The sequence below is a fragment of the Phyllobates terribilis genome, unplaced genomic scaffold (genome assembly GCF_046119375.1).
Source record: "Phyllobates terribilis strain yellow unplaced genomic scaffold, ASM4611937v1 Scaffold_3__8_contigs__length_932513732, whole genome shotgun sequence".
NCBI lineage: Eukaryota > Metazoa > Chordata > Amphibia > Anura > Dendrobatidae > Phyllobates > Phyllobates terribilis.
In genome coordinates, this window is record NW_027362763.1 from 214,561,037 (window position 1) to 214,573,281 (window position 12,245).

Below are 12,245 nucleotides of genomic sequence, written 5' to 3' on the forward strand. Positions count from 1 at the left end.
GGGAGGTCATACAGGCACGTGGAGGCTACACACAATACTGAGCCTCATTTTGACTTGTCCTTAACCCTCCGTCACATACAATAGGCCTGACAGGCACATGTCTTTTACTTTCATTTCTCCTTCCTCACCAGATTGTGAGGAAATCCCCTCCCTCCAGGTAGTCTCCTGTCTCTAGCAGCTCTGTGAAACCTCATACCACAGTTGGATTGCAGAGCTTCAGGAGGACAGATATAACTGCGCTAATCTCTCAGGCTCATTGTATGTGAACACGTCACACTCAATAAGGTTGGTATTTTATGTTTTTATTCATCACAATTGTTTATTTAGCTTGTTTTATGAATGTATAGCACAAAGTGTGAGGATATTTCATAGAAATAAGGCAGATTAAAAAAGAAAGTGTGCTGCTCAGGCATATACAGTAGTTCCCTAAAACATATTCCTTCTCTTGCTTCAGATTATCTGCTGAAATGGAGAGGAAAATGTACAATTTATCAAAAAACCTTGATGTTGAGGAAGTAACAAACATGCGGTTAGATGATGCAGACCCCACACTGAATGAGGATTTAGGAGAGGAAAGAGAGATTGATTCTCATGATGAGGTGGAAGTATGTGAAGTGGATTCTGAAACAGAGCAAGATGGTGACAGTGATGAGGATGAAGATGTAGAATTTTATTACATGGGAAAAGATAAAAAACCAATGGACCAAGAAGCCACTCCAGAAAAAACGTAGGGAACCTCAAAACATTATTACTCACCTTCCTGCAGTTATAGGAACTGCAAGTAATGCAAAAACTGCAGTTGAATACTGGAATAGTTTATTCACAGAGGACATTCTGGACTCTATTGTCACATATACCAACCAATATATAGACATTATAAAAGGACAAGTTCATCTGCAACAGAACCATCAAGGCCACAGATGAAATAGAACTGCGTGCTTTTTTTGGATTATTATACCTTGCAGGAGCTTATAGGGCAAATAGACAAAGTTTGGAGGAACTTTGGAGTAAAGATGGGGATGGAGTTGAAAAATTTGGTCTTGTTATGTCCATAAACAGATTCAAGCTTCTAATTCGTTGCCTTCGGTTTGACGACAGAACTACCCGAACCGAACGTAAAACACATGACCGACTTGCTCCAATTCGTGATCTATTCCAAAAATTTGTTGAAAACTGTAAAAAAAAAAAGCTATTGCCCTGGGGAGAATCTCACTATTGACGAAATGCTCCCTGGTTTTCGTGGTAAATGTGCCTTTCGTCAATATATTCCATCAAAGCCTAACAAATATGGAATAAAAATGTATGCCCTTGTTGATGCCAGTAAGACCTACACTTACAACCTGGAAGTTTATGCAGGAAAACAACCAGAAGGTCCTTACTGTGTCAGCAACAAACCCAGTGATGTTGTAAAAAGACTGGCTGAGCCCTTATTTGGATCGGGTCGCAATATAACAGCTGACAATTGGTTTTCAAATTGTGACCTGATTGATTATTTGAAAATGCAGAAGCTTTCATATGTCGGAACTGTAAGAAAAAATAAAAAAGAATTGCCTACACAGTTTGTAAGTGTGAAAGGGAGACAACAGTACAGCAGTATGTTTGCATTCCATAATGGAAAGGTTTTGGTTTCCTATGTACCACAAGCAAAAAAAATTGTACTTCTATCAACACTTCATGATGATGATGCCATCGATCCTGGGACTGAGGCACAAAAGAAACCGGAGATAATTACATTTTATAATGCAACCAAAGGGGGTGTTGATACAGCTGATCAGATGTGCTCAACTTTCAAAGTCAGCAGAAACACCAAACTCTGGCCAATGGTCATATTTTTTGCTATGTTGAATTTGGGTGGTATAAATTCACAAGTCATTTACCTTGAAAACAAGCTTGAACCACTCCGTAGACGATTCTATCTGAAAAAATTGGCCCATGAACTAGTGCTTGGAGAGCTACGCAGGAGAAGTATGAAAACAATTGGTATCCCCTCTCGCCTTCAAGTTCAGCTCAAAAGATTCCGCCCAGAAGATGATAGTGAAAATTCACAACCTGCACCACCTCCCAAAAGAAGGAGATGCACCACCTGCACCACGGAAAGCGGAATCAGAAGGCTTTCTAATTATGAATGTCACAAATGTCATAATGCAATCTGCCTGACACATGCAAAAATGATGTGTAATTCTTGCTCTTTGCTCTGCAAGTGTAATTTTTCTGAGGAAACTTCATGATCTAATTCTGATTGAATATGTGTTTAATAGTACTTAAGGTATCTTAAAATTAAGTTTGTTTCCATAAATTTTCTTTGTAGAGTTTTTTGACAGAGTCGAACTGGGGACTATTTGGCGGGAGTTTTGAAATGTTTGTATTTCAGAGTTATTAGTTTTATGTTAAGTAAATGGGTTTTTTTTTTGCACCCGATTATGTGTAGTCTCTTTTATTATATCCCTATGAAGGTCACTGATCACTTTTAGAGCACTGAAATTGCAAACATTTAGATATTATAGGTATTTTTCTAGCCTGCGCCTGACAGTCACATTGTATGTGAACTCGTTAGAACCGATATTGTATGTGACGGAGGGTTAAAACATTAAATCAAAGTTGGATCAGCCTGTAGTGTGTTTTTTCACTTTAATTTTGGGGTGGGGTGGGGGGTGGGGTGACTCCAAATCCAGGCCTCCATTGGTTAATAAATGTGATTTCCATTAATGATTTTTGTGTGATTTTGTTGTCAGCACATTCAACTTTGTACAGAACAAAGTTTTCAATGAGAATATTTCATTCATTCAGATGAAGGATGTGTTATTTGAGCAGTGTATATTGCGCGAGGCCAGAAACAGTCTAGATGGATTCTGGCTGGGAGTACACATCGCAAACTTATGGGCACGTGACCGCCGTTCCCGGCAGTGACTGCAGATTTGTTTTAGCCCGGGCAACCCCCTGTCCATGCCTTCGGACAAATAGATCATCAAGAGGAAGTCAGAGCAGCTGTAGCCCTGATTTCCTGTTGATATTCAATACGTCAAAAGGCGTGACAGTGACGCCGACATTAACTGGGAGCAGGGGTCGTGTATTTTTATGGGGCCAAACATGAGTAATGAGAGTGGCTTAGTCTAGTAGTGGACAACCCCTTTAAGCCAAATCCATTCTTGCCTCATGCATGTTCGAATGTACTTAGAGCAAAGCACAAGACACTTATGACAAACCACAATAAATGTTACCTTAAAGGAAAACCAGAAAATGGTTGAGAAACTGAATCTGAAGATTGAAAATATCCAAATTCTGTGCACGTCTGGTACATCCATTGTCTACCTAAAAGAGAGAAGAAAGTCTTGGATATTGTAATAAACTGTACTGGAGTGCCACATGCAGCAGTGTAAAAATCAGATGCATGAGAACTTTCCTTTACAGTGTATTTTTGGCAGCTAATACTTCCTTTTAATGCAACTGAAATAACATTGGTAATGACAACCACATGGCGGTTCACATATACTGTAGTAGGACGAAACTGTGGCTTCAATTTTCAGCTGTGTGCTACTGCTTCCATCCAAATCTACCGAGGGATATAACTTGTAATCTTTAATTCTCATGAGAAAATAAACATATCTGTACATGTTCTACAAAAAGAGAAAAGTAGGTCATGGATCCAAGGCTACAGCTCACTGAGGTGGTTGCACGCAACGGTCAAAAGCATGTGAAAGGGGAAAGAAGGAAACAAAATGACATTTAGAAAAATAAGCCAAAAATGGTGGCATGGGCCATTAAAACAGTTATGTTCAGACTCATTCTCTTGCAGCTTACATATAAGCAGAGCCACTGTGCAGGGATTAGATGGTCTCAGAGGATGGAAACTAACTACCATAATATCACTAAAGTCTAAGGGGTCCTTTATACACCGGCACTGAATGAATGCTCTCCATGCTTTATATATTTATTCGGCAGAAAATGGGCACACATGCAACAGAGCAAGATGAAAAAAAATCCTTTAAAAATGGAAAAGCTGTCCCATTGCCCCATGCTGAAATACAATGCCATTAGTGGAAAAGATTTTTTTTTCTTCTAATAAACCAAAAATATATGAAATAAAAATAAAAACACTAATAGATGTTTGATATACTGTACAAAAGCTTTAGTAAGGTGTGGAAAAATGATGCAAAGTAAAGAATTTATAAAATTGAAGTATTAGTTTATTCTTTATCAATTAACAAAGTAGAAAGGGAATGAACAAAAAGAAACCTAAATTAAAAATCAATATTTGGTGTGATCACCATTTTCCTTAAAACCGCATCAAAAGCATCAATTCTTCTAGGTACACTGCAAAAAGTCAGAGATTTAGTAGGATTATAGTCAGGTGTATGTGTAAAGTTATACCCAAAAGGTGGTGATGATCAAAATTTTCACTTAGAAGTTGAAACATTCACTAACTGGAAGAGAAATAGCTGTGCAGGAGACCTAAAATCTGGGTAAGGAACAGTCAAACTCTTCTACAAAAGGTGAAATTATGGAAGACCATGTCTTGTCACAGGCCATACGCCATGGCACGACTGAGCACAGCAACAAGACAAGGTAATTATACTGCATCAGTAAGGTCTCTTCCAGGCAAATATTTGAAAGCAGACTAAGGTTTCAAGATGTGCTGTTCATGGTCTTTTGAAGAAGCACCAAAAAACGGTCAACGTTGAGGCCCGTAAATGGAGTGGTTGGCCAAGGAGACGGAGCACAGAAAATGAAAGACACATCAAGCTTATTTCCCATTGAAAGCAAAAGATATCCATCAGCTAAGAACTTGCAGAAACCAGTGGGAACCTGCAGCATCCATCTAATTTTTGGAGAAGTCTGACCAGACGAGGTCTTCATGGAAAAATTGCAGACAAAAAGGCATACCTTCGACATGGAGACAAGGCCAAGTGACTCAACTATGCACAAAATACATAGGAACTGGTGTGCAGAAAAAAAAGGCAGAGGATTCTCTGGACTGACTGATCAAAATTTTAAATAATTGGCTGCAATAGAAGCAGTTTACGCTTAGCCAGATTACTGGCAAAAAGGCTGCCGAGCAACACAATAATGAGTCTCTGCAGTCAACAGTCAGTCAAGCATGGTGCAATTTCAGTTTGGATTTTAGTGAAAGGAATTGGGGATTTTTCAGGATTAATGATACTGAGAAATACAGGCAAATACTTATTCGGCAGCAGGACCCAAACATACAGTCAAATGTCATTAAGAACTATCTTCAGTGTAAAGAAGAACAAGGAGTCCTGGAAGCAGGACTGGATCCTGATCTCAGCATCACTGAGTGTCTGGGACTACATGGAGACACAAAAAGGATATATGTTCACATGATTCGTGGTTCATTATTCAAAGATGTTTGGAGCAACCTCCCTTGCAGAATTCATTCAAAAACTGTGTGAAAGTGTACTATGAAGAATTGATGCCGTTTTGAAGGTAAAGAGATTTTTATCAAATTTGGCAGTTAAGTGAAACAAAATCTAATAGATTACATTTTTAATTGATATAAACACTATTTTTTTTAAGGAATTCTTACTTTGTAGCCTTTTCTCTATACCTGCCTAATAAAATTTGCACAGTCCTGTATAAGCACAGAATTTACAGGGCAATACATTTTACTTGCCATAGCTACTGGCTAATGTTACAGACTAGAACATAAAAAGGTGCATAGGGAAGAAATTGCCATCACATGTAGTGGTATTTCAGTCAGAGACAGGGCAACCTCAAAATACCTACCACAAATTTATGCACGCTCACGTCTGTTTACTTTGGCTCAAAAGGATATTATTATGGACATATAGTACTATCATAAGCATTAGTCACAATGAACTTACAGACACTATAGCAGAGGAAGAATCTGGGCAGTAGCTATAGCAGAATCCCTCTTCTATGGCTCCCAAAGAAATTGCAGGAATTCCTATCGCAAAAAAGGTAGTTACACATCTACTTCTTACCTCCTGATGAAGCCGATCCTTTCCAGCGGATGTCACTCATGTCATGCACAAATTGCTGGTAACTTGCGTCAATGCACTTTTCCGCACGAGCTTTCCTAATCCGCTGGATAACTTCTACATATCTGTCATATGGAGAGCCAATGGTTTCATTGCCCATAATGTCACACACCACTTGAATAGTTATATTTCCACTCTTCACGCCCTTACAAAGGAAAGATCATATGCAAATATCACAGTTGTCATGAATAATTTTGAATTCGGCTTCATTCGCAGCTACTTTGTGGTTTCCATCATTCACACAGACCAAAAAGGTAGTGTCCAATGGATCTTATGGACCCATGGGAGCCTCCAACACAGATGTGAATTGTTAATTACAGGACAATAAGTTAAGTTTTCCATCATTTTGAAAGTTGCAGGTCTGTAAAAACACTATTTATTGATAGATTTATTTTAGAGTCAGGAAGCACATTAGCCCCAAACTTGAAGACAACCGACATCTACCTCATACGGAGTTGGTTAAGTTTTCCTCTTGATTATTATTATAGGATAATAGTTACAGTAGTAAACTTTGAAAATCTATGTAAGGGATTACATAATGCATTGTAGGATGCATTAATAATAATCATGAAGTAAACCAAATTCTCATCTATCCAGATAGTAAAGAGAAGATGTATTAAAAAAAAAAAAACACAACAACACAGAAAAGCAAACACTTAGAACAAGAAATATGATTAATACCGCAGCATAGCAAATGGCACAACATAAGTGCTGCCAAGCACGTCCAGATCATATCCTTGGCTAGACATGTCTAGCAATTAGGCAATGTTAGATTACTCAGGTCTTCTGATCTAGGCCGTATCAACAAAGAGGAGAGAGGCAGACGGCTTGGCTGGAGTGAAATGGTCACTGTGTTTTACAACTTGACTCCATTTATTAATAAATCTAAATATAAATTTTAAAAATATTTCTCATCACCCCCAAAAAAGAAATATATAAAATCGAGATGGATATATTATCTATATCCAAAACAGTTGCCCTTAGTGGTGCCACTTTTCACCCATGTTGCCTTTCAATGCTTGTTAGGTCATACCCGTCTCCAACACCTAGATGGATTGCCAAAACTCGACACCTGTCCACTTCTTTCCTAGCGCAGACTAGAATAACAGAGGGCAGGTATTCTGAGAAGGGAATACAGCAGATTTGACAGGGTTCCTGTATTTATTATTGGTGGCAAGGGCAAGAAAGTATTAACAAGTATACTACTGGCAGACTTACAAGCCCAGTGCTAAAAGTGATTTAAAGTGAACCTGTTCTGTCACTAAACACAATTAGCCTTCAAATCTAGGGTTAATCTGCAGGTTAATAGCAATATAATGCTGGTCAACCGCCTAACTGAAAGCCCAGCTACTAGGAGAAAATGAACGTTATTCCTCCCAGGAGCCACCGGTTTTCAGTCACGTAGAGGCATGCCTTCAGTCACTCCTCTGTACACAGTGAGCGGCGGCTGTAAGTACACCCTGGCATACTGATTCACACAGGCTCGGACTGGCCCACAGGAGAATCTTCCGGTGGGCCCCTGTGCAAGAATGGGCCACCACCCTCTTACATGATCAGTATTTGGCACTATATACTTGAATCACTATGTACAGATAAAGGCAGCATCTTTGTCATTTAACAATCAGCCCAATTCATTGTTTTATACATTTGTGATTGAGGATGTGGTCACATTTGCATTCAGCTGAAAAATGGGGCCCTGGAGTTGGTTACTGCTGGTCACAGTTGGCTCTGCATTGCATTCGGTGAGTAATGACTAGCTGCTGCGTGCACGACTATGACTGAAGGCTCCCGGGAGAAAAAGATTATTTTCTACCGGTAGCCGAGCTTTCAACAAGGCAGCAAAACAGCATTGTAAAGTTATTAACCTGCAGGTTAATGGCGTTTAGGACATGACAGGTTACCTTTAAATAAAATCTTTGATCAATAAAGCCCATGGGTTTGTTTCATTTTCTAAATGAAAAGGTCAAATAAGCTTTAAGTCTTCAATGAAGAGAAATTTAACATTGCTTTACAATGGAGCAATAGGCAGCCCCTACACCATACAAATGCTAGTACATAAAATATAAATAAATCTGACTATAAAATATTAAGCAATGGTTATATTTCAAATCATCTTCTACTGAACTTAGTAGGTAAAAGAAAAACAAGAAGAATCAAGTCTAGGTGTAGTTTTTAAATTCTCTGCTGCAATAGCAGACGTCAATGGGGAGATCGCGAATTACTGCAGTAATGCAAATCTTCTACTCCTTCGCAAGTTGAAATGAAGGTAGTGTGCAGCCTGCAAGTAAATGAAGCAAATGGCATAAAGCAAATAGCATAAATGCAGCATTTTTTTAACTTTAGTAACCTATACGCTTAGCTGCATTTTCTAAAAGTACTAAAAAATATTGCGGATGACAACTTCAAAAAGTAACTCATAACACTCGTCTGTCTAGAAAAACATCCTTTATTTCACAAGGCCACATCATGTAGGAAATCAGCCAATTTTCAAAAATATTTTACCCAATTGTGGAACAAAGGAAGTTTTGTTGAATGATCAAGTGCAGTAGTATTAGGTCTTACCACTCCATTGGATATACAGTACAGACCAAACGTTTGGACACACCTTCTCATTTAAAGAAATTTCTGTATTTTCATGACTTTGAAAATTGTACATTCACACTGAAGGCATCAAAACTATGAATTAACACATGTGGAATTATATACTTAACAAAAAAGTGTGAAACAGCTGAAAATATGTCTTATATTCTAGGTTCTTCAAAGTAGCCACCTTTTGCTTTGATGACTGCTTTGCACACTCTTGGCATTCTCTTGATGAGCTTCAAGAGGTAGTCACTGGAAATGGTCTTCCAACAATCTTGAAGGAGTTCCCAGAGATGCTTAGCACTTGTTGGCCCTTTTGCCTTCACTCTGCGGTCCAGCTCACCCCAAACCATCTCGATTGGGTTCAGGTCTGGTGACTGTGGAGGCCAGGTCATCTGGCGTAGCACCCCATCACTCTCCTTCTTGGTCAAATAGCCCTTACACAGCCTGGAGGTGTGTTTGGGGTCATTGTCCTGTTGAAAAATAAATGATGGTCCAACTAAACGCAAACCAGATGGAATAGCATGCCGCTGCAAGATGCTGTGGTAGCCATGCTGGTTCAGTGTGCCTTCAATTTTGAATAAATCCCCAACAGTGTCACCAGCAAAGCACCCCCACACCATCACACCTCCTCCTCCATGCTTCACGGTGGGAAACAGGCATGTAGAGTCCATCCGTTCACCTTTTCTGCGTCGCACAAAGACTCGTTGCTTGGAACCAAAGATCTCAAATTTGGACTCATCAGACCAAAGCACAGATTTCCACTGGTCTAATGTCCATTCCTTGTGTTCTTTAGCTCAAACAAATCTCTTCTGCTTGTTGCCTGTCCTTAGCAGTGGTTTCCTAGCAGTTATTTTACCATGAAGGCCTGCTGCACATAGTCTCCTCTTAACAGTTGTTGAAGAGATGTGTCTGCTGCTAGAACTCTGTGTGGCATTGACCTGGTCTCTAATCTGAGCTGCTGTTAACCTGCGATTTCTGAGGCTGGTGACTCGGATAAACTTATCCTCAGAAGCAGAGGTGACTCTTGGTCTTCCTTTCCTGGGGCGGTCCTCATGTGAGCAAGTTTCTTTGTAGCGCTTGATGGTTTTTGCAACTGCACTTGGGGACACTTTCAAAGTTTTCCCAATTTTTCGGACTGACTGACCTTCATTTCTTAAAGTAATGATGGCCACTCTGTTTTCTTTACTTAGAATTTGTATTATGGCAAGAAAAAAAACAGCTAACAGTCTATTCAGTAGAACTATCAGCTGTGTATCCACCAGACTTCTGCACAACACAACTGATGGTCCCAACCCCATTTATAAGGCAAGAAATCCCACTTATTAAACCTGACAGGGCACACCTGTGAAGTGAAAACCATTTCCGGTGACTACCTCTTGAAGCTCATCAAGAGAATGCCAAGAGTGTGCAAAGCAGTCATCAAAGCAAAAGGTGGCTACTTTGAAGAACCTAGAATATAAGACATATTTTCAGTTGTTGCACACTTTTTTGTTAAGTATATAATTCCACATGTGTTAATTCATAGTTTTGGTGCCTTCAGTGTGAATGAACAATTTTCATAGTCATGAAAATACAGAAAAACCTTTAAATGAGAAGGTGTGTCCAAACTTTTGGTCTGTACTGTAGTATCCATTATGGTAGCAGCAGACAGAGAACAGAACAAGAGATTAAGAATCATAAATGGCGGGCAGTACGGTGGCTCAGTAGTTAGCACTGTAGCCCTGCAGCGCTGGGGTCCCGGGTTCAAAGGACAACATGTGCAAGGAGTTTGTATGTTCTCCCTGTGTTTGCGTGGGTTTCCTCCGGGTTCTCTGGTTTCCTCCCACACGCCAAAGACATACTGAAAAGGAATTTAGATTGTGAGCCCCAATGGGGACAGCGTCCATATTGTCTGTAAAGCACTGTGGAATTAATGGCGCTATATAAGGGAATAAAATAAATACTCCCTAGAGCTGAACATACAAGGGACTGACAAACAGTTACTAAGGTTCAGGATTCAAAGTGAGAGATACTATGAGGGCACAGTATGGAGATAAGGACAGTGTGACGGCCATAGTTCATAAGGGAGAATGGTATGATGGGTAGAATTCATAAAGGGAGCTGTGGTGGTAGTTCATAAGGAGGACAGCGAGGCGGTCATCGTATATAAGGGGAGAGGGATGATGTGGGGCAATATTTTATAGAAGATCGTGTGGAGGCCATATATCTCATGAGGGACAGTGTGGGGGTATCATAGGAAATGGCATTTAGTCTTGTACATTTTTGATAGCTTTTGATGTATAAAAACAGATTACCCATTTGCGTTAATAAGAAAGAACCTCTATAAACTGCAAACAAATTTTAATACACTTATGTGAACTTAGCCTGAGGAGCAACTATTTATTCAAGGGCACAGCAAAGTGCCAATTTAGGGTACAGCATGGGTGACATTTTTAACCAATGGTTAAAATAAATAATGGCACTTATTTTTAAGAGGGCACTGTGTCGGAATGTGCTGCAGGAAACTGGCAAGGAGGAAACACCGAGGTTGCTTACCAGTAGCAGTTTTTTCCAGGACCTATGACAGCACACCTGAGAGCGGATCCGCCCATCGAAGACAGGAAACCATCTGAAATAAAAGGGCAGCTCCTCTCCCAAGCTTCAGTTGGTTACAGAGCATTGAGAGGACCTCCATAAAAAGAGTTATACACAAAATCCAACACCACATCATATAACACCAGCAAACGTGCACATCCATATGGTGAAAAAGGGAGGGGAATATACGGGTGCTGTCATGGGTTCTGGAAAAAACAGCTACCGGTAAGTAACCTTGGTGTTTTCCCTTCCCCATGACAGCACACCTGAGAGACTTTTGGAGAAGAAACACCTTAGGGAGGGACCACCGCTTGCAGCACCCTTCTACCAAAGGTTAAGTCAGATAGGCAGAATAGATCCAAATGGTAGTGTTTGAAAAAGGTAGATGGCGATGACCAAGTAGCGGCCTTACAGATCTGATCTATGGATACCTCTGCCTTCTCTGCCCAGGAGGTAGCCATGGCTCTGGTGGAGTGAGCCTTGAAGCAATCAGGTATCAGGGTGTTACTAGCAGAGTAGGCTAAGCAAAAGGCTTCCCTAATCCATCCGGCTATAGTTGCTTTTGTCACCCCATAACCCTTCCTACTCCCCTGGAAGGCTACAACAGGGAATGGCTACGTCTACACTGGTTAGTTACATGTATATATTGTAATAGAGCTCTTCTAACATCAAGGTGATGAAACTTGTTCCCCGGGGGTCTTCGAGTTGTCACAAAAGGAGGGCAGGACAATTTCCCGAGATCTATGAAACTTAAGCGCAACCTTAGGAGGATAGCATGGGTTAGGTCTTAAAACTACTCTATCTGCAAATTTGTGTATAAGGAGGGTTTATGGATAGGGCCTGTAAATCACTTACTCTATGGGCTGATGTTAAAGACACCAAAATTATTGTCTTGAGAGTTATGTATTTTGCAGACAACGCCTGGACTGGTTCAAAGGGTTCCTCAGTTAGGGCCTCAAGCACCAAATTCAAGTCCCATGGGGGAACTTTGGGTATTGAGACCAACCTAGATCTATCACAAGATTCAATGAATCTAGCAATCCATTTATTAGCTGCGAGGTTGCAGTT

The 12,245-nt window shown here is 40.1% G+C and overlaps 1 protein-coding gene across 1 annotated transcript in view; it reads right to left on the minus strand.

Annotated features, from left to right (window-relative positions):
- The window catches only part of LOC141259112 (putative serine protease K12H4.7), a 107,588-nt gene that overhangs the window by 34,686 nt on the left and 60,657 nt on the right, over positions 1 to 12,245 (minus strand). Inside the window, exons 6-7 of the mRNA XM_073674625.1 lie at positions 5,961 to 6,162; positions 3,219 to 3,309 (exon numbers count right to left, since the gene is read on the minus strand). Of these exons, the coding sequence (XP_073530726.1) occupies positions 3,219 to 3,309; positions 5,961 to 6,162 (293 nt within the window). The remainder of the gene's footprint in view (positions 1 to 3,218; positions 3,310 to 5,960; positions 6,163 to 12,245) is intronic.